At 35.7% G+C, this 24,272-nt stretch overlaps 1 protein-coding gene across 2 annotated transcripts in view; it reads right to left on the bottom strand.

Moving 5' to 3' along the window:
- Nucleotides 1-2,773: 2,773 nt before the first annotated feature.
- Nucleotides 2,774-24,272, bottom strand: part of TRPS1 (trichorhinophalangeal syndrome I) — a 291,848-nt gene continuing 270,349 nt past the window's right edge. For both annotated transcript variants that reach the window (XM_011941095.1, XM_011941096.1), the window contains 2 exons: nucleotides 12,624-12,746; nucleotides 2,774-9,394 (listed from right to left, as the gene is read on the bottom strand). In XM_011941095.1, coding sequence (XP_011796485.1) covers nucleotides 8,333-9,394; nucleotides 12,624-12,746 — 1,185 coding nt within the window. In that variant the 3' untranslated portion in view covers nucleotides 2,774-8,332. The remainder of the gene's footprint in view (nucleotides 9,395-12,623; nucleotides 12,747-24,272) is intronic.

Below are 24,272 nucleotides of genomic sequence, written 5' to 3'. Positions count from 1 at the left end.
CCACTCTCTAACATGTAATGTTATTAATATATTTGCTTATTTTGTACATATGTTTATTGTCTGACTTTTTTCCATATAGCCAGGGGTTTGGGTCTGTTTTCTTTCATTGATCTATCCCAAATGGTCTGGACTAGAGCCCAACACATAGTAAATACTCAATTAAAATCTGTTGACCAAGTGGATATTGTTTAATGAAGCGTGGGTTTATACTATATAGTATTACCAGTGAATAACAAAATAACAGCAGTGCTGATTTCACTAGAGGAAAAAATCATCAAGGTAATTGTAAAAAATATATAGAAAATATACCATCATGATAACAATTCATGCTTTGCAAAATCACTGCTCTCTCTCTTTCTCTCTCTCTATATATATATCCTTTTAAGGATACATCAATTACATTGAGTAGTACCTACTATATAGAAAGAAAATATCTAAGGAAATTTAAGCTCTGAAGAAAATACTGTCAGTTCTATATTATATTAACTTTAAAAACTAGTGTGTAATCATGGTGATGGCAGGCTTTGCTTTCACATCAGAGGTGGTACATATTCTGAGAAAAAGTCTGTGATGTATTCATGGGTCTGAGTTCATAAATATCCCTGGGAAACTGCTTACAGTTTAGTGCTTGTGTAGTTTTAACTTGGAAATTAACTTTCTATTTATGGAAATAACTTAAGCAATTTCTATTATATTTGTTAATGTTTACTGCTTGTTTTTATTAAGCAGTAAGTTGGGAGAAGAACCAGCTGTTGCTTCATGTAAGTATTTTATATAGATACTACATTTATGAAAGATGGTCTTAGGACTACTGACATCCTGAATGTATTAGATAACAGTATTATAAAACTAGAAATAAGATTTCATTATAAAATTTCTTATTTTGTATACAAATTGTTTTTTAATTCATTAATATGATCAACTCTGACATGAAAAAGCTCCTTCCTTCTATCTATTGTTCTATTTAGTTTTCTATCCTTGGTGTTTTCACTCTAAAATATGACTTGTAGAGGACTATCAGGGCATCTTAGGCATTACCAAATATTAACTCCAGCTACTTTTAATAGTTTTTGACATTTCTTTGTTCATGAAAGGGTAAATTTGTTCGTATCAGTATGTTTTAAAAACAGCACAACTGTACTTGGGGTTACAAAGATGAAGAACAGAAGTACAAAGTAATTTGCAGTATGAATATGCTGAAAAAACAGGGTTTATTTCTTTTCTGTGCCAATGTTCTTAGTCTGGAGCAAATCTCGCTCCGAAGGAATCAGACAAGTGCTACAGCTGTGATTCTGTTGGGCTTCCAGGTAGATCTGGAGATAGACTGCAACCCAAGACAAAACCCAGAGGAAAAGCAACTAATTTCAGCCCTTTGCCTAATTTCCACCTGGCCAGTTATCAGAGTTCACTATTGTTCAAGCTCCAGGAGTCATACCATGGCAATCTACTGGTGGAATTTATTCTGAACAAGTGTTTTGTTCGGCTTGCAGTATTTAAAAAAAAAAAAAAAAGTAAGTAACATTTAAAACATAGGAGATTTCATATAAAATTCCCTTTGTCTAGTTTTTATTAAAAACTGAAAATCTGGCAAATGCAAGTTAAGCACTCTCCCTTGGCAATATGCTTAGGGCTGAAGAAAGACTACCTTTATACATGTGGAATGAGCTCTCCAGTTCCCAAAGTCTCTACTCAGCTGGCTGCATCCATGGAGGCTACTTGCCTGCTCCTTTGTGTCTTTGTATGTTCCTTTTCTGGACCCTTGCTCTGTCCACACAGAGATGGGAGACCCAGAGGTGAGAGCAGGGTGACAATGCTGACTCATTCACTTCTTTTCCCTCAAATACCGGTAAATAGCTGATGGCTATATATTCCTCCTCTAATGGGGTTCTGACAGTCCTGGGTGAGATCATGTGTATTCTTTATCTGAAGGGTAGTCCTTGACACAAGAATCAAGTTCTACATAAGGAAGTATATCACATTAAATGTTATTTTTACACTCCTATCTAGAGAACACTGCCTCCAGCTGCAAAACAAGGGCATTACCATTATGAAAGCCCATCAAAGATTCTCTGCTGTTTTCAAAACATGGAAAGAAAAAGGGAAAAAAGAAAAAAATAATAATTAGAAAGATTTGTTCCTTAATTTGGGCTCCCAAAAATGAGAAATGATTATATAATGAGGGGAAATACTGATTATTTTGAACTCTCCAAGCAAATCTTCTGAAGCAACCTATTTATATACTTTATGTTCTTTTTCTATTTTTCCTTCTGGTTAAAAACACGCAGGTGAGTCTTCCCAACGTCCTTTCCTATCTGGATCTCTTCTGCCTCATTTCTCTTTCAAAGTCATCTTTCAGGGAACTTGCTCTGATTAATTTGATTTTAACCAAACAAACAAGATATTTGATATATTAAACTTTTTGAGATGATTGATTAGAATCTTTGCATCATATTCACGAGGATACTGAATTCAAAGTTAAAACTTCGTAAGCAGGAGTTTTTACATATCGTAACATAATCATTACCCAATACTCAACACTCAATATTTGATACTCAGTGAATGTTTTTGAAATAAACACAATTTTTATTGTTAATCTTTCTGAAGAAACTAGTATATATCTTTTTACACAAAATCTATCAATAAGAGATTGACTGGTTAAAGAAAAAAAGCAAAGCAAAATGAAACAAGTTGAGAGAATCCAGGCTTTATCAATATAAGTAATAATTTTTTAGAATGGTGATTTGATTTCACCATTTCAATTCAGCAGAGCCTGTGTATATATATATATATTACAATGATCTGTATTTCCTATTGCTAGACGGATGAAAGTGAATCCATATAAACCATACCAACGCCGTTATATGTAACTGGTGGTAAAACTTTATTATTCAAGTTTAGATGTAACAGACATCTTTGCTGCCTGAAGATTGTTTGCATAAGAAATACACCAAGAACATGTTTGTGAGTAGAAATGAACATGCACTATGAAAACAAAATAAAATAAAACGAAAAAATTTCATGTGTTGTAAGAACAGAACTATTATAGCCAACATTCTAATATTCAAATCAGGACTACAAATTGAATTCTTTTTCTTAGCAACATGAAATCATTCCATATGAAAGACATTTTCTGCTGGTGAATATTGCTGTAAGTTAATTTTACATTGGCATTTTGAGATGTTCCCCCCACATGCCTCCCCCGAAATTTTCCATGTGGTTGTCAAATAGTCCACCCTAAGGAATTTGGCATTTATTATTGTGATATTTGCCTTATTGGTAGCCATTAAGAAACTATGGTTTTATCAGCCTAGTAACAGTTTTGCGTCTTCATAGTCAACACTATTGGCTGCCTAGTTGATATTTACAGCTCATCTTTAAGAAAAATGACCCCAACCTTTCCTGGCCTTTGGGAACTGACAGTTTAAATAACCCCCTTGGCCACATAATAATACTTGGCACTTCTATGGTGCCTTTCAACCAAGGATCTCAAAGTGCTTTACAAACAAGTACTACATTACCATTATTACTATTAATAATATTAATATATTTTTCAATTTTACAGCTGAGGAACCTGAGGCACAAAAAGAAAAAGTGATATGCTGTAGTTCATATGTTGAAAAAAAAAAAAAAAAAAACAGGGGAAAACCAGAATTGAGTTTTGGTCTAGAAGGACCATTTTCTCTGATAAAAGCTAAACATTATTTCCGCGGTAAAGTTATTCCTGCTTTTCTCTGGTGTAGGACAGAGTGAAGCTTACAGCTCTCCCTTGCAAGAGAACACATGATCGTACATTATGTAGTTTCTCACATGTGGATTACTCTTGAATTTCACATTTTCTTCATCCCTGACTTGACATACTTCTGCCCTAGCATATTGCAGAAGTTCTAATTACTGCAATTAACTAGGATGCTTTCTAAGCAACTGCACCACAACATGTGAGTCCACTGTCTATAAAACAGTATTGAAAAAACAAAAGGAAGTGCTCTGCAAAGAAGCCATCCCTCTGTTCTTGGCCAAGTCTTTCTTTGGGAAAATAACACTGCCTTCCAAAGTCCCGATGGGCGTCCTTCTATCTTCTTCTCATTTGCAGTTGCCTGCTGATAGAATTCCACCTAACAGTACCTACCTTTGGTTAGAATATTTAGTTTGACACTCAGGTTGCATTTCAATTCCTCAATTTTCTCTTGTGCCTTGGACAGTCAGCAAGCTTTCACCTTACTGGCTCACCAAAGATGCCTTGGTTTTTTTTTTTTTTCTTTTTTTTGCCATGGCTCTCAACCCAAAGACAGTAGCTAAAGTTGAGCTCCTCTCAACTTAAGGCAAAAGGGTGGCATACAGCACAGAAGCAGACCACCAGTTTCTTTACTCCACATTTCCACCACTGGATGGCAGATATTCCCCCTCTAGAAATGCATTAATTTTATTTACTAAACAGGCAGCAGTTCACAGGTCTCAAGACCGGTCACTTTGTGATGTTTTGCAGCCACACAGCAGGAGGCTAATAATTATTTTAATAGCCATACTGAGACTCTTCAGTTTATTAAGAAAAATGTATGTCCTCAGGCATTTTAAAATATATATACATTTAATATTTTTGGAGCTGTATTTGCATTGGATCGTAATAGATTATGTGCACATGTGCAATTATAAACATAATGTGCTACCACAGGCTTCAACAAAGAGCTGTTAAAGAGACTTTTTTCCCTTCTCATTAATATTACCTTAGAAAAGAATCCCCATGCTTGTTTTCTAAAAATCTACCTTTACTAAAACAGAACAGTTTAGAACAGAACATCACTATCTTAAAAGTTGATTAAAAAAAAATCTCAATATGTCATGTAGAGAGAATTGGGCATACTCTTTTCCTTTTGAACTACAGAGTTATCACTTAGACCTCTGACCTTTCCTCATATACTTGGAGTCATGTAGTGTCTCTCTCAATCCACAGCATTCTGAGGTGGGTTGGCTCTTTATGACTTTTCTGTCCCAAACAACAGAATGAATACAGAGGTGAGTGATGAGAGAAAGAGTGAGAATAGGAAGAGTGAGAACGCATGAGCTGGTCCTGGTCTAAAATTTGATCCAAAGCTCAATTTAGAACATACACAAATTTTCAGTTTTCAAATGGCATACAATTTTAGCTGGCACATCGTTTTCATCACAGGGGAAGCCTTTTCCAAGAGAGAAAATTCCTAAATCATCATGAAATTCCTCATTAAAAAAAGGTTCCATACCATAATAGCTTGTTTAAAATCACAATTTAAGATAAAATAATTCAGAAATCTTAAATTAAAAAAATAAATTTTATAAAATATCTTGAGAGATGGAATAAAGGCTTTAATGAGTCAAAAAAATGAGTGTTTAGTGTTATAATAAATTTTTGTCTCTTTTAAAAAAGCCCAACCTCTTCTCCACCAAAATATGTATAATAATGAAAGCAAAAATGAAAATAAAATTATCAATAATAAAGAAGTATGGAATAAGATCTATCGTGTCAATGCTATCCAAAAAATTCTACTAAAAAGTAGACTGACCATAAATATTCCAAGAATAGTGATATGTATTTTCCAATGCTAGTTACTACTACTATGTCTGTCTGAGAAAAAAAATTGAATGAAAATAAAAAGGCATCCATGCCAAAAATAAAGAACCTATTTATGTCCGACACACTAGAGAAATTGCTTAATGAGTAGTTTTGCCCAAAAAGTAATACTTGCCATATTGCCCAAGTTAACCAAACTTCTGGTGTTTTGCTGATTTAAGCAGTCCACATAGATAATGTTGCTGAAGGATTGCCATGATGCATTTTGTTATTCTTTTTACTAAGAAAATTAAATATTGTTGTTTCGGGAATCTCCTCTCTTTTTTAGATCTTTAATTGTCACCTCTCAAGTCTGGCTATATATTTTGAGATGTATCCATCAAAATTCCTAAGGAAGATAAATTACATCACATAATTTGAATGTCAAAGCTCCTCATTCCACTTCTTTATTTCAGTTTATGTGAATATTAGAGCTACGCGACAGGTGAGATCAGAATAAGGCCCATTAACAATGAAACTGAAGCAGAGGACTTAGTCCTGATTTCTGTCTCTTGCTTTCTCTTTTCTCTTTTTTTAATATGCAAACAAAAAATGCAAGAATGAAAATGACAACACAACATCAGAAAGACATTTTTTTAAACTTCATTCGCTACAACAGTCACGAACTGGTTGAACTCTACCTGCCATCCAACTTTAAGAAACGAAGACCCGGCACTGTGAAAAAGAAACAAAACCCAAACAAAACAAAACGATACAAAGCAACTGCGAATTAATGTAAAAATGGAGTGCAAATGCGACTACAGAATGCAATAAAAACATCAGCGTTGCAGATTCCAGCAACACTTATCAAAATAATTTCTGAAATGTTTCATATGAAACATAGACAAAGCAATAAAAAGAGGATATATGTTTATCATCTTAAGCATAACAATGTGAGTTAAGAGCTTAAAAATTAAAAAAAAAAGTACTTGGAATGAATAGTGCTACCCTTTTTTTCCTAAGTAGGCATAAAAATATTTTCATTTCCTTCTTGTTTTCCATACCATTATAGCAAGAACTTTCATTTGTTTCATGTTACCGTTTACAACTTTAATGCACACACACACACAAAAGGATATCTACTGCAATAGAAATAGTTGCTTCATTACCTTGTTTGCTACATTTGCAAATGTAAACAGCTAGGCAGAGCCAGAACTGACTCTAATGCATGATGGAATATCTTTGTTGCATACGTACACTGTAGAAAATAATTATTCAATATGTCAGGCACCATTATTTGAAATGTAATACATTAATATTTACTAGAAAAATAAGTTTTTTTTTTCCTATTTGTTCTCCCAACTTCTTTAATGAAATAAGTTAATCTGACAGTGCATCCAGTAGCTTGTAATATCTTCTACATCTCCGTGGCAAAAAATAAACTACTGGCTGGGACAATATAATGCAAATTATTAAAGTCAGTCCTTGTACATACATCCTTGTAGCAAGCATTGAGGCTCGACTAACAGCACCTTTAACCAATTATTTAATGTTCAGTTATTTAGCCCTATTTCCCTGAGCAGTTATGCTGAGGAGCTTTCCCTTCATGGATAGTTTTTACAAAGCCTTAAGTATTAAAAGTTCTATGAGGACATACTTCTAAGAATCCTATTTAATGCTACTTAACTAAATCTGTATACATTTAATGAAGGGATTGACTAGTACATATACCAACTGTCAGTCTGTGGTAACGTAACCTTAGACGCTGCCTGACCACATAGTTTGGAAATTATATTTAACCAAAAGAAAATAAATAAATACAGCAGGTTACCTTATGAAGAAATGCCATGTGTTCTAAACAAATTAAACCCATGGTCTGACATTTGTATCCATCTATGCTTTTGAATTGAGGGGATTCCTTTAGTTATAATGTGCCAAGTGAGATTAGTAACCAACAGGAGGCTTAGAAAAGCAAATCCATACTGGCTCATCACACACAAGAAAGAAATACCTGGCTAAAATGAAATTACTACAGAAGCATTGAGGACATTGTTTTTTAAAATGGGTACGTGTGGACAAAATGAAATCTAAACCGCAAACAAAAGGACTACTGAGTATTTGAACACCTAAAGGACAAAAATATCAGAGAGGGTGTGCATGTGTATGTACAGGCAGGGCTGGCTAAAAACAGCGTGCCACCATCTGTCATGTTTCTTGCTGCACTCTAACCAAGCCTAACCACAGCTCGCATTTCTAGGTCAAAATCTGAAACATGGCCAATGAGAGAAGACTACATTGAGAGGACGTCATTTTTCTTTCATTGCCCTGGACCTTCAATTTCTCCTCCTCTGCCTAGGGTTTCATGATACTTATAAATTTAGGCAACAATTTGTGGGTTTTGGAACAAATGGTCCAATGGCCAGTCCAATACTGCTTTAGTATAATAATATGGAAACCCTTTCAAATTCTAGACAGTTTTGGTCTCTTTCTTTATAAATACACTAATTCTAGTCTGGTGATATCTCTTATGGATTATTTCCCCAGTACATATTAGCCAAGATGGTTTTGACTTAACAGGTTTTAAAAAGTGATTGTTTACCATCTTCCATTCTTTCTCATTGACCATTTATCTTACTTTTTAATCTTGGTAACCTACTCATCAAAAGAAAGAATAATAAAAGAAGGGAATTTCATGTTGGATAAGGCAGGCTCTATAAGTATTTTTTTAATAGGTCTTCATAAGACATTACAAGCTATTGAATTCCCATCAAGAAAACCTATTTCTATTTAATTGTGCTAAGTGCTAAGGTTTTACTCTTTAGGTTTTCCATTTTTTTCCACTTGTGCATTGTTCCTATGCAGGCCCCTCTGGATATGTGTTGTGAAGTCATATTTGTCCGTGCAAAGATGCTGGCATATGCTGCACTGGAAAGGTCCACTGTCACCATGGCAACTCATATGCAAAGCATACATCACTTCATCCAGAAAGACAATGCCACAGTGCACACATTTTGTTGAAAGTTCATCTTGAGTACTTCTATCAACTTTCTCTGTTTTTACTACATTCAAGGGACCTTCATTTTTTACATTTGGTGGTGCCTTCGTTTTCTCCTTGGAGGCACCGTTTGCAGTTGGCCCAGGTCTGGAATGCTTGATCGCCAAATCTAGAGGAATGTCATTGTCTGATCCAACAGCTGAAAAATGAGGAGGCAGATTGAAGGTGGGATAAGGCACATAGTTTTGGCAAGGATTTGGTAGGCCAGGCACGTGACTCAAGTAGTGCGGATTCCCAGGAACGGAGAGCTTATATTTACTCCAGAACCGCAGCCAATCAGCTTCACTCTGGAAGTCATTATGTACAAAGGGAAGTCCAAAAAGTGGGTACTGGTACTTTTCAATAGGGCTGCCTGGTGGTGAATAATTTGGGTGTTTCGCAGGTCTCATGTACTTTTCTATAGGACTGCCTCTCTCAGAACTTCCTTTCCCTTCAGATACGGATGAACTATTTCCTGGATCTCCAGTACTTTCCTGAGGACTTTTTATCTGAATGTGCAAAGGTTGCATCCTTTTGTGAATATCCAGAGTTTGGCTGACCAGGACTGGCTGCTGAGCAGAATGGCTTTTAGTCAATGAACCCTGGGCTTCGTATTTACTTAGGCTGGGGAGCGGAATTTCTCTCTGGTGACTTTCAGTTAGATGATCTTCTGACCTCCTCTCTAACGGGCTTCCATTGACTTGCTCCTCACTGCTGCCCCTCTGCTGTTTGTTGAGCTGCTCAGCCTGAAGTGCCTCTGGGTTAAGGCGCTTTCTTGTTCTCCTCCTAATAATCTGCTCACCGTTGTTTTGTTTAATGATGTTTAAAGGCCTGGGAGTCTGCAGAGAACACATACAATACATAAAAGGAAAACATTAAAAAATACATTAAAATGCATTAAAAATTCCTCACAAATATAAACCATGCTTAAGTTCAAAGCAGGGATAGGCTTTTTGCTGTAGATTTACTAAATCTCCTCCTTTTGCCCTAAGCAGGATCAGGGGAAGTAACCAAAGTGCACTATTTTACCCTAATTAAATCATGTCCATCTTTGCAGGGGAGACTGAAAACTTTACTTGAAAATAGCCTTTCCAAATGCAACAGATTTTGAGATTGCATCAATTAGTGATGAAACTGTGTAGAAAGTTACTTGAAGTGATGTGATTTTTCTGAAATTTTTTTTCAATTTTTGAGTTGTGCACTAAAATGCCAGCATACAAGAGTAATACAGGCAATACATATTGATAACAGTGGAAAAATTACACATTGCTATAGACAGAATAAGTTTATATGTTGAAGCCCTAAACCACAGTGTGACTGTATTTGGAGACAGGGTCCTTAGTAGGAAATTAAAGTTAAATGAGGTTGTAAGGGTGGGGCCCTAACCCAATGGGACTGTGGCCTTATGAGAAGAGGAAGAGAAAGAGATCTCTCTCCACTGTGTGAGGGCACAGATAGGAGGTGGCTTAGTAAGGAAGAGAGCCCTCCTCAGAATCCAACTTTGCTGGAACCCGATCTCCAATTTCTAGCTTTCACAATGTGAAAACATAAATTTTGGCTGTTTAAAGCCACCCATTTTATGGTATTTTGTTATGGCAACCTAAGCAACTAATACATGCATGCTTCTAAATAATTGCAAATGTGTATATAAAATATTAATATCAGAGCATAAATAATCAAAGATAAACTGACAGAATTGTGCGGAAATATATCAGGTCATCAAAGCAATATAGAGGGATTTTTTTTTATTCTCACTTCTACTTCTCTCCCTTTAATAATATATTTGTGATGAAAGATTTTACTTGTTAATAGGTGAAGCATTAGTTTTGTGTTGAAAATCTAAATTCATGTGTAGCTTTGGTTTAACTATCTGATCTGTCACTCTACTCTTAAAGTAAGTGCTAACTTTCATTCAGCTTAAGTATTTTGTTTAGCTTAAACATTACATGATTGGTATTTATGGACATGTTCAACAGGTATTTATATAATATGACTTAAATCCATGGATAAGACTATAATAAAAACTTTACTTGCAGTTGGAGCTCTTTGATGTATAAAATCAAAGGAATCAGTCTGATAAATTAATGCATATTTATAGGTTAAAAATTTAGGATAATCTTTAAATGAGCTAAAGTCTGATTTTTCTAAAAGATTACTGAAATCAGAAAATAATTTCTACATAAAACATGACTATAAATATAAATTTATAAATTTGTAACTTTATAAATTATACATTATGTGTATATAATGTACAATTTTATAAATTATAAATTTTTAAATATAAACACATATTCATAAATATGTTATAATAATATATATAATATAAATTTTAAAATAAATATAAATATAAATATAATTTGTAAATTATTCCTAGAAGTGATACACTTGAATGCAAGGGAGTACCACTTATATCTTGAACGAGTACAACTATAAATCCTTTTTTGAACATTTCTGTTGTTACAAACGTACTTTGAAGTGAAGAAAGATAACACACTTGTTATTGACAATTCATTGTTAGTTTAAGAAAGAAAATGTAATGCAGCTTAGTTATGCCATGTGCATTTCTTTTGCTCAGATTTACAAAGGTTTACAAAGAGTTCACATTAGCATTATAAACATATGCATTATTTAATCTATACACTGTAAAGAAACCTGAAATTTGCATAAATTCCTTTTTTAAACAATCATAACTTTTGTGTCAGTTTTTGACATGAAATGTGAACATAACCTTTATGTATTTCAATGCATGGTTTTTAAAAAAACCTCAAAACTAAAAACATCTTACCTCTGGACAGATGAATGTTAAAATAATTTTTAGAAAATAGTTTAACTCATATCACAGTGGTTAAATTACCATAATCTGGCAGAGTAGTATTTTAATTTACTTTTGGCCTATGATTGGCCAGAGTTCAATTAAAATCATTAATGTCAGTTCCCATTAAATAGAAGCTTATTGCTATGCTTAAATGATGAAGGTTAAAAAAAAATAAGTTGGTATGTGGTGGGGGAAGAATCTTTCTACTTGCTACATGCTAATAACTAAGGGTTTTACAGGTTACTGTCAATTAGTATTGTTAGCAGCATGCATTTTTTAAAGAGTGCTTCCAATAGTCCATATATGAGAATGTTTTGTCTAAAATTGTATTCCCTGTAGCCATAATGTATTCACTGGCTTGTGCTAAGAGCTATGGTAAAATGCCAAACAAAATGAAAAAGGCACAGGGAAATAAATTTCTGTTTACGAAGTGGGGGATTCCTATTTTAAAGTCAGCTCTTGTCAGCAGATGAACTTTCTAAACTAAAAAGAAAATCCTTCAGTAAGTCAAATCCATATTCAGATGAAGGATTTGTGAGTTTTAATTTTATTACAGAATTCTAACTAAAATTTGAGGAAAAGTAATTCAAAGGACCTCCGTGAGCCAAAGCCAGCTGGAGATCTTAAAAGACAAAGTATCTTTGCACCTTACTCTACTCTGGTGTGTGTGCTATTCAGAACTTCAGATACCTTATTGAAATACCCACTGAAGGCACTGTGGAGATTCATGTGATATTCTCTGATCCTAGTTCAGCTCAGAATTATCCTTCCGAATGTGTCCCTCCAGCCCCTAAAGCGGTCAAGATAACACTTGCGAATTCCAAAGGTAAACTAGAAAATACGAATTCTTTCTCTGCCTTTTATTTTATACTGAACATGAAAGCGTCCTTTTTCATTTTTAAAAACGTTTTGCATATTTCTGAAACTTCTAAAAATTTTCTCCTTTTACCTAAAATAATTTCACTGAATTCTGATAACCATTAATTCAACTATCTGCTGTGAAGTTCCCAGAAATCAATCATTTTCCTCTTTTATATCAAAAGAAGCATAATGCATTACTAATGACCTCAAACCTATCTCCCCATCACATCTAAGCCCCTTTCACCATAAATCACACATGCACTCAAAGTGACTGTATTAAACAACCCTGCAGGGGTAGGCACTGCAAGCCAGGGAATGGGACTTATCACACCACAGACCAGGCCAACACTGCTTTATAAAGCTTTTCCTGAAAGAGTAGAACAAGTTCTTACCGAGTGAAGCTTCTGGTAGAGGCCACACGCGTTGCATACATATCCGCCATTTGCATTCTTTCGCCAGAGAGAGGTCTTTGTGGTCAGGCAATTGGCACAAAAAACACCGGAGCCTCTACGCCTCTGAAACAGGGGAAAAAAACCAAGGTCAGAGGTGAGTCACATGATCAGTGGAGTTAGACCAAATCAACCCAGGAGTTTTGTCTTTAAACTAGCAACAATGACAGTATAAAACCACACTGCCCATAATGAGGTCAGGTTCAATTGTGTTTAATAGGCACCACTGATTTTCATTATAATTAACCCTACAGTGATGGATGAGGTGTGTGGAACACCAAAGGCTTTTCACAGAAACAGCTTTAACTTTTTGAACTTTGGGTTTTATGGCTTTAATGATGGCTCCTAAATGCGGAACCCTAAAATATACCTTTTAAAAGTGTCAAAACACAAGTCAAAACGACAGAACATGGCAATATGTTTAATACACTTTGGAAAGGAGGAGCACATGCCACCTGAGCTTTAAAATATAGTCAAGTTTGGAATAAATGTAAACCATTTAAAATCAAACTTGATTTGTGTGTTTTTGTATGTCATTCATGTAACGTAAGTATTAAGAGAATGTAAGACACTCAATTCTGGTCTTTCGTTTGCAATTGTAAAATCTGAAAGATTCCTCTATTCCTCAAACATGAGAGGGTTTGGAGAAACTTCAGCCAATTAAAAGTACAGTATTACTAATGAGAACCCTTATGAGGTACCTACTTAAGTCAGGCAACACAGACCCTTCAATGGCTATTTATTTACTTTATTTGACTTAGACTTGGAAATCACAAGAGTTTCCAAATACAAATTGATTCTAGTGGCCTGAGTTTTGTAATCAACAGGTTCAAAATACCTAAGAATATTTAAAACTAGATAATTAGTATTGCTTGTTCCATTCTTGCTATCAAGTAATGATTCCATTAAACTTCTCACTTAAACAAAAGTCAGGCTGTGTTTGTAGGCACAAATACTAACAGGCAGGAAATGGAATTCTCTTGCTGAAAAAAAAAGAAAGACAGCCTGAATTGTAGTTCGGCTCTCCTTTCTCTAGGAAGCAAAGCCTTTAATGATAAAATATGCATGTTAGATAAGGAGTGGAAAAAGTCTTGCTGGAACCTAATTTTATTAGAAATTAAATATTACATGTGCTATAAGTCAAAATTTCAGGGATTCATAAAATTTAGGCAATTTATTTAACTCAAGTCCATACTGTAGAAGAGTGGTATCCCTGCCAAGAAAATACAATGGTTATAATTGTACTCTGATACATTTCAAATGGAAAGCTTTCTGCAGACATAATTTTGGCTTCAAGACTGGAACACTTTCTTGGCATTGAAAGGGCATTTGATTCATCGGGTGTTTCACAATGTATCACTAAAAAGACCTGGTGAGCAGCCAGTTCCCTATAGGGTAATTTTTCCATCCAGATGCAAGTGCTATCAGAGGCCCTCGTCAGCTAAACTAATTATGATCTTGCAATTGCTGATGCCTGCTCACTCTAACATTCGACATCCTCCATTAATCATCAATACAAGGAAAATGAATGAAACGTAAAGAAATGAGGGCTGGTAAGCTGCACAGCCATAAAAATCTGAAATGAGAGCAATAACTTAACAAGATTGGGGGAATGTTTTTAGTGAGCACAAAGTCAGGCTAACAATTGCCCTTTTAAACCAAGAACACGATTTCATTAGTGTAGCAGGTTGTGCTACTTTAGGTGATGTAATAAAAACTAGATTTTCAAAGATAATCTCTGGCTCCCCTTTTTCTCCTTCCCCCCACCCAACTCTGGACCAGGAATGTATCATGAGTTTCTAAGTCTCAATAACAGCAATAACAAATGTTGGGTGTCAGTCTGCAAGTCCCAGTGAGGGCCTACTACAAAAGTGGACTGCTGCTTCCCCCAAAATCAATGAAATATTAGAAGTTGTGTTTATCAAATATTTTGGGGACGCCCTTTATGCAAAGTAAATATTTTGGGAGCCTAGTTAGGTTATAACTGTGAAACTTTCCTGGGGCTATCCTGTCATTTTCCTAGATCTAAATAACATGTTTGCAAATAAACACCAACTTGATACACACAAGGGCAATGTAAATGTCCATTGGGAAACTAACCCACATATATGGCTGCGGCTCAAATGTGAATGTGTAACCATTCACTCCAGCCTGCTTTTCTTTCCTTATGCCCTGGGTGCTTGACACACCATGCCAAAGTGGGTGTAATCCTGATTTCAGTGAGTGTTTCAACCCTTGCACAACTTGGTGCTTAATTCTCTTGCAAAGAAAATGCCTTTCATTAGTTAGAGGGAAAATCCCGAAATTACAGCACTGGTTTCCAAAAGCACAGCTTGCTTTAAAAGCAGCACTTAGACTCCAATATAGTTTGCTATATTTTAGGTAAACCATATCACATTTTAAATATATCAGGAGTACTTTGAATACACTTATTCAGAGTCAGTAGAGCTTGGAGGTTAATAATCAGATTTAGGTATCAGAACACTCGTATTCAAAACCTGTCTCTGCCATTTGCCAGGCACAACACTAGGCAAGTCACTTAACCTTTCAATGCTTAAAGTTCTCCGATCTTCACAGTGTGAGCTACTGTGATTCTTTTTTTTTTTTTTGAGGCAGAGTCTCACTCTGTCACCCAGGCTAGAGTGCCATGGCGCGATCTTGGCTCACTGCAAACTCCAACTCCCCGGTTCAAGCAATTCTCCTGCTTCAGCCTCCTGAGTAGCTGGGATTACAGGCATGCACCACCACGCCCAGCTAATTTTGTATTTTTTAGTAGAGATGGGGTTTCTCCATGTTGGTCAGACTGGTATTAAACTCCCAATCTCAGGTGATCTGCCCACCTGGGCCTCCCAAAGTGCTGGGATTAGAGGCGTGAGCCACCACGCCCGGCTACTGTGATTCTCTTGTGGATTAACAGATGCAATTTAAACAGTGCTAGGGATGTAGTAAGTGCTCAACTCCTATTTGTCAAGAGAATTCAATTATTATTTCTTTTGTATGAGAAAAATATGTTGTTGGTTTTCTTTTTAGCCCTTGAATCTTGTTATTTAATATTTGAGAGATGCTTAAAACATAAGGTTGGATATTGTTAAATGTGTTTCTTTCATACCAATCTTATCAAATATGAGAACGGAAAGTTGAGTCAGAGTGAAATATCTAGGTGTTCGCACCTAGAATTCAATAGGAGCAAGCTTGCGTGGGGGTGGCGAGTGGGAGGTAGGTGAGAAATTCTTTCACACATGAAGTTACCTCCCATCTAAACAAATTTAGTACTGTGGTAAGCCTAGTAGAACCTTATTTTTGGTGCAATTAAAATTTCTGGAAGCAGCAGAGAAGGTGGGAGAAGTAGGGAGTGAGTGTCCTGAGCTGCGTCACTGCAGAACCACATCTTTCTAAAACACCATACAGATGCGAGTCCTGACCTGGTCACACTGTGTACAGTGTAACCTGGCAGGACACAGTAAGGGATTTCCTTTGAAGTTATCAACATCCTTAGCCCAATCAAGGACAGGGAAGCAGCCTGTTACCAAAAGAATGCAGAGTAGAAGCCTCCTGTGCTCTATTTTCAAAAACAAAGCTTGCCTTTAACTTAAAGAAAAAGAAAAGCACTAATGACCTTATTTCATTCATACTTTATCCTGCATGGCAGTTTTAAAATACTTTGTCACTCTCCTTTGCAGTAAGCCTATTAAGGACAGAAATCCCATTTCCTAATCATCATTGAGTATTGTAAGGAATAAGCACCTAGGACAGTGCTCTGTTAGGCTAAATATTAAGAAAGTTGAAAATAATCCTGCCTGCTATTATTTCTATCGTTATTTTTTGAAAAAAATATTTTAGGAAAAAAAGTAGTGTTTTTTTTTTTTTTTTTTTAAATCCCTTTTAAATGTCTTCCATTCAGGCTGACAAATTAATCTGGAATTGGGCAGAGACGGCTGATGATGCAGAAAACACAATCAAGAAAATTCATTGTCCACTCCTACTTTCCACACTCTATTTTTTTTTTTTTTTTTTTTGAGTCAGAGCGTTGCTCTGTTGCCCAGGGTGGAGGGCAGTGACGGATCTCGGCTCACTGCCACCTCCGCCTCCTGGGTTCAAGTGATTCTCCTGCCTCAGCCTCCCGAGTAGCTCGGATTACAGACACCCGCCACCACGCCTGGCTTATTTTTGTATTTTTAGTAGGGTCAGGTTTCACCATGTTGGCCAGGCTGGTCTCCAACTCCTGACCTCAGGTGATCCACCCGCCTCTGCCTCTCAGAGTGCTGGGACTACAGGTGTGAGCCACCACACCCAGCCCCACATGTATTTTTGAGAAGGAGCTGATGCCAGGTACTTGCTAGGTGCTGGGGGTAGCTCTCTTTTATCTATATCACTATAGTCACAAATTGTTGATGGTTCTATCTGTGTCTGTTTATGTTTAAATAATAAATTTCTCCTTTTCCCACAAGCTGTCTTAAGAGATAATAATTTGTACCTCCATCACCTTGTGCGTGAGAGGGAAGAATTACGGGTCATATGGATAAGATCAGTGCTGGGAGGGAAAATGGGTAGGAATAAGTAGCTAGTCGATAACACCAATTGGCATTCTTGAGGGGCATATATAGCACAAATCATACTCTCCTCTCAGACTGAGGGAAGACTGCCCACTCACACATGTAAAGTCACAAAGAGTAGTGGCAATCTCTGCCCCTAAACTGCTCTATGTTGACCTTCCACATCTACGTGGCTTCAACGGAAGGCAAGAGTGAAGGAGGATTGGCTGAAAACCCAAATCTACATCAGTCAGCTCAACTCAAAATTTCTATAGAAAAAATTCTGGAATCAACAATTCGAGAAAATGATTGTTTGCTTTTCTTTTAATGCTTTGACCAGTAAAATTTAGGTTGCATTTGTGTTGTCTCCAGGCCATTTCCATTGGCTGGTAATTTCCTATGTGAAAAAAGATGAATAATGGTACCAACAGTTAACTGCAAGGAGTTTCGAAGCCAGTGATTGCCTGGCAAATGCTTTTCAGTGATAATTGGCATGTCTTTTGAGCCCCTGATCCCTTTTGGTATTTCAAATATTATAGCCACAATACTGATTTTCACAACAGTAATGTAGGTGATGGATCTGAACAATCATCAAATAGAAATAGAAAATGACCTACCTATCTTTTAATATGAATACACTTTAAATCCAGTGTAATTTTTTTCCTCCCCTTTAGAGTAAACCAATAAGTATAATGACTAAATATTTAAAACAAACAAAACACAACACCTTTTGTCTTTAGGTTCATGGCTAACACCAACATGAGGGTTACAATAGTTGAAATTTTCTCTAAGTTTCCAATTCAAGTTTTGCTTTTGGGAGACTTAAATCTTCAGTCAGCTATATATCATTGATAAATAGCTGAGCCTTGGCATACACGTTAGGAAACCCAGATATGACTTAAGACATTTTTTATTAAATTTTAAATTGGTTCAGCTGTTTTTATTCCTGATTTTATTTTATTATTTGAAGACCAGCCAAATATAAAAATTTTAAGGTTTCCAAACCTCCAAATTTTGAAAAAGAACTGATTTCACCTGAAGTAAATTTGATTGAATGATTTATTAAAGTGGATTAACATTTACAGACATGGATATTCATCTTCAAGATATTAAAAGTTTCCATTGGTGAAGGAATTTGTGAAGAAATGATCTTTTACAATAATTTTCTATGAATAAGAACCATACTGAAACCATGTAATTACATAACAAGCCTTGATAGGCAGAATATTTACTCACATTTTTTATGGTTTTATATATTAGCCATTTTAAACCAAATTAATTTGAAATTTGATTCATATCATGTTAGTATGAATGTACCTCAAATATTTTTAACTCTTTAAAAATTTTCTGTGTTTATTTGATTATATCAAAAATTCTTTGCAATGTTCATGTTAGCGAAATGCATAGATGGTTATGATCAAAGCTTCTGGTATGATTTCACAGTAATACAATTTCAGTGATAAATTAATTCAATTAAGTTCTGGGAGTAATTATTGCATGTCCACCATGTGCCTGGCACTGTGCTACAAGCCAGGGTCACAGCATAAGACAAACATGGTCAGTAATCTTGCAGATTTTCCAGTGGAATCTTCTAAAAACATACTAAGTATGGAGCTAAAGTAACACAAACAGAAATTGTTCATGAACATTGACAGCTGAAATCATGTGAATTACGTGGAAACTTTTCTGAAGATACCAAAGTATTTCCCATTCATAAATCTCATTTAAAGGCTAAAAGTTACCTAATAATCAGAGGGGTTACTTCCCGTGCTCCTTTGCAAAAATGTGTAAATAGTTTAAGTCATTTCAGAAACAAATTAATACTTGCTTATTTTCTCATCAGTCATAATGTTCTATCAATCACATTGTTCTCTTAGCTACCAACAGAGTTGACATGAGTATATGTGTTCATGACTGTCACATATGTAGGTGATATTCAGTAATTGTTGATATTCAATAATTCAGTAAGTGTTGAATATTATTTTAGTTCTTATCTCTATCATTCACCACTAGGAGACATCGAAGGCCATGTCCCTGCCCTCTTCCCCTCCAAAACAGAATTAACCAGCTGTTGACCACACACCAGTAGATCCTATGGAATATACTGAATTCAGGAGCTAAAACAACTTAAAAATAGATGATAGTTTGCAATAAACACCTTTAGATGAATAGCCAGACTCTTACCAGGAGCACAGGCTGGCCAACAATTGGACAAGAGCAGGGAAAGCACTCTGCCAACAGAAAGCAATAGTTTACCAATATCCTGGCCAACTTTTGTTTCAAATAAAATTGTGAAGAATCCGTTGAAATGGGCTGTACAGCATGTCTTTGCCTGCTTTAAAACAGTCCTCTTTGCCCTCAGATTTCTTGCCAAAAAACTGAAGGGACTCTATCAGGTTCAGCCAAACACCCATCTTATAATCACCATAGAGCTTGGAAACAAAACCTGTTTACCCTGCTTATTAAATTCACTTCCTCAACACATCAGCAATGATAATGGAGACCAATGTAAACTAAACTGGCATCTCTGGCTAAGAGCAATAGAACAGTTTTTGTTCCAGGACATGAGGCAATAACATACTCTAGTAATCATACCTTGCATTGAGATATGAATACATCTAAGACTTATCCACTGACAACATCGCCACATAGGGAGCTACCCAACGTATCAGGTAATGCTACTGTGCTAAACACATTAGCTCCATCTCTTCTGAGATGTAACTGGTGATTCTAGGAGTGACATAGCCTAAAATCACTATTGCCCCATGTATATCCCACTCTTTATTCATACAGATTCTTTACATCTCAAGGTTTTAGAAATTTATCACATAGATATAAAACCTATTACACAGGTCTGAGGACCCCATCTCCCTTCTTTAACCCCATATTTGGTAACTAACCCCATATTTGGTAAAGGAGCAAACAAAACACCCTATGTCATAATGATATTACATAATAGAATCAGAATTGGAAAAACCCAGATTTTTGGAGTTCTTACCATGCTGTTTCTGTAATAATGTTCTGCCTTTACAGCAAGTACGCATTTGGACAGCTAAAAATATGGTTGAAAATTTATGTCTGCACTGTCTTTTTTTCATTCCACGTGAAAGTCATTATTGTTAAAAGAACTACTCAAGTCTCTCAGTGCTTCTATTTTTGCCATCATGTATCTGTTTTCACCCTTCCTTCAGCTACAACAATGGTTGGAAAGTAGCTCTACAGGGACTTTCTTCTATGCCAGTGCCAAAATCTGACACTGGAAGGAAAAAATATAATAAAAGGCCTTTTGGAAGCACAGTTAAACAATTTTAGCAACTCTTAAACTTCAGTGTGTCAGCACAAGAGTTGATTCTTTTAATAAATCTGTTGCATATTTTACTTATATATTTAATAAGCAGATTTATTCTGGGATAGGTTCACATTCTAAAAATAAAAACACCATAAAAATATCAGTGATGAAGACCTTTCTAGAAAAGTCCTGAAGTCCAAAAGTCTCAGCTTCTAGGCATTTAATTAGAGAGTCAAATACAGTTATTAATATTTCATGTATTACATCTTTCTAGGGCTGCCCCTTTATAATATATAATGACATATTATAATTTATAATATATCATGATATATTTTTAAATTTATAATATTAATGGTTATTTTGAAAGAAACAGAAAAAAATCAATAATTCTCTTCATAGTACTTAACATAATAACTGGTTTATGAAGTGTTGCCACCCTTGAGGCAGCCATATGCACTTCAGTCATTCCTTGATGGTTTCTCACACTCTTGGGGATCATACAATCTTTTGGTGAAATTTATGACACTCCCCAGAAAAAATAAAGTGTAAAATATTTTCTAAATAACTTTAACATGGTCAAAAGCATGTCCCTCACAAAATGTATCCAAAGATTTCCTGTGGATTTGAGTGCTGATGGAACCAGATCCCAAGATTAAGAACTCCTAACACATATTTATCCCAATTTAGATTTACAGTGAATTACTAGTTATTATTACTCTCCTTTTATTGATGAAGTATGAAACTGACAATAGTTCTTTGACTTAACCAGCATCAAAAAACACATTCTGGTCTCTAAGTCTAGGCAATAAGACAGGATCATATTCTAAAAAGCATTTTTGGCCAGGCGTGGTAGCTCATGCCTGTAATCCCAGTGCTTTGGGAGGCCAAGGTGGGAGGATTGCTTGAGGCTAGGAGCTTGAGATTAACCAAGGCAACACAGCAAGAACCTATCTCTACAAAAAGTTAAAAAAAAATTAGTTGGTGTTGTGACATACATCTATAATCTGAGCTAATCTGGAGGCTGAGGCGGGAGGATGGCTTGAGCCCAGGGGTTCAAGACTATAGTGAGCTATAATCATGTCACTGTACTCCAGCCTGGGCAACAGAGTGAGATGCTGTCTCTAAAATAGATAAATAGAAAATTAATTAAATAAAGAATTTTTGAATCAATTACTTAATAGAATCCTCTTGTTTGACTACCTTTGTCCCTTTTTAAATAATCATCATTGTACATGTGTTTGTAGGATAACATACGATAGGACTAGTCTCATTATCTGATATCTTCACAATGATCCTAAGAGGCAAGTATTGTTATCATCATTATTATTATTCCCTTCACTTTATAGATGAGAAAACTGAGGCTTAGAAGCAATTTGCAATTGCTGAATAGTAGGGGTAAGATACAAACCCAGGTTGTCCTCACTTGAAAGCCACAGTGAACCATGTTTCAGGCCTTATTACTAAAGAGGAGATTGGGGAATTTTTACCAAAAATATTTCAAAATATCCTGGCCTTAAAGAACCCTTATCTCTTCAAACCACCCAATAACAGCTGATTGAAATTATGCAAGTTTTGAGGTACCAGAAAGAAATGAGTCATCCTTCATCAGATATGGCAACGAGCTGTTTTGAGGTCGACACAGTCATAGCCAGAGGAACAGAGCACTTGGCTGATGGAGGGGCAGTGTTGGGGAAGGGGGAGAGATGCAGTACATGTGTTTTGATCCTGCTGTGTCAAAAAAATAAAAAAAGTATGTGAAACAGGCCGCTGCTTAAAAGCAGAAGTTGGTGACACCACTGACTTAGCCTCTCATAGCGCCTGCTACATGGGAGGTTAGCTGCGGATGAAAGTCTCTGTTTGCTTTTGCAGAAGACTTGGCTAGAGTTGGGGCAAGAAAAATGGTGCTGGGGTTTTGACATGCTCTGTAAACACACAAGTTCAGGTAACAATTTACTAGATTTCTTTTATATATGTGTATGTTCCAAGGCAGAGACCTTTTGTGATATTTGGTATCATTTTTATTCAAGATAAATTACTGGCAATTCTGAGAGACGAGGTTATTCTACCAAATTCCTCAAGAATCAGATAATATAAAAATATTTTAAATAATGTCTGCTTAAAAACTCCCCCACTATTATATATAAAACTTCATATTCTTCATCTATCTATGAAGTTTACCATTATACTTTTCATATGTGACGTACTTTTGCATTTCATCACAGAACAGTAATGACAAAAATACTCCTAACTCTAAACAGTTTTTATAGGCTATCCAATTGAAAGAATTCAGTACAAGTCAGATGTTAAAACACAGGCTTTAGCCTGCTCAGCAGAAAGATGGCAACCACTGCTTATTTTAATATAAACAACAAAAACATATGGGAATACATGAGTTAAATATACAGAGGTTCAAGACAGTTAAAAGAGTTAATAATAAACTATGAATGTGTCCACAAAACGCCCCTGATACCAAATATGCAATTTGGATTAAATACTTCACAGACTATCTCGGGAATACCTCTGGGAACATGCCATTCTCTCTGACTTTCAGAAACACGGGGAGTGAGGTGGTGGGAGACTAAAAAAAAATGAACCTGAATTTCATTTCTTTTTGAAACTATAAATCATTACAAATATTATCTCTCATTTAATTCAATTTTGTATGTCCTCGGGACACATAAAATCGTAGGTATTTACGGACACCTTTCCAATGATTAAAATAAGCACCTAATGTTATGTCACTATTCAAACGAAAGATGTGTCTTTAAATAAGAGCTCTGTGACCACTACTGGTGAAAACGACCATGAACAGATAATTTCATGATAGAGGTACTGTGCAGACAGGGAAAACTGAGCTGATTTCTAAAGTTTTAATAACATGATTTTTAAAAGACAACATGGAATTATGAATTTCCTTAATAATGATGTAATTTTGTAATAACTGAAATCTTTCACGGGAAAACTACTTCTTCAATAACTCAGCCAGTCAATTACACAGGGAAGTCCTGTAATAGGCTGTCCCTACTCCCTGCCCCGTCAAATAGCTCACGTACACGACTTCCTTTTCAATTACCAACTTGTCTGCAGTACCATCTGTAAAAACGAACACATACCTTATGCTGCCAGTTTTTGCTTTTGCACGTCCATTAGTGGGACGGGCTGCAGCTGCTCAAGAAGAAAGCAGTGATTGTCTTTGTTATGTGTGTGTGTATATATATATATATATATGTATAAATTCTCTCTTCAGTACCACCAGATTAGCTCAAGGTAATACATCGTCTTGGGTAGGAAACTGCACTCATATTAGCCTTACTCGCACCCGGCTCTCTCTGTGATCTGGAGTTTATTAATCACACTATATCGCATACCAAAGTAAGAACTACCTCATCGCATCAAGCATTCTGGAGACTGCCCCTCAGTCATCCGTACCAAAAGGAACAGTTAAAGCTGTTTCTCACTTTGACATTTTGTACATCGAGCAGAATATCAGGAAACCAAAACTGAGACCTGGCACCCCAACTTGAGACACAAAACTCCTGGTGAGTGAGATTTTATTTCATGAGAAGGGCTCTGAAAATATAACACTAACTTTTCAACAACTTTATTTTCCCCTGCCTCATGTTTATATTCTTTTTCTGTTGGCATTACCTTTCCCCTAGATGAACACATTGAATTTGTCACACAATCTCGGCAAAAGACGTAAATAAATTATAGCAAGAAATTAACCATAATTATTTTTTAAAGTCATCTGTGTTAAAGAAAAGTCATTTC

This window comes from Colobus angolensis, unplaced genomic scaffold, assembly GCF_000951035.1.
Source record: "Colobus angolensis palliatus isolate OR3802 unplaced genomic scaffold, Cang.pa_1.0 Scaffold198, whole genome shotgun sequence".
In the NCBI taxonomy this organism is placed as follows: Eukaryota; Metazoa; Chordata; class Mammalia; order Primates; family Cercopithecidae; genus Colobus; species Colobus angolensis.
The sequence above is the reverse complement of the archived record's forward strand: the minus strand, read 5'-3'. Positions and strand labels throughout refer to the sequence as shown.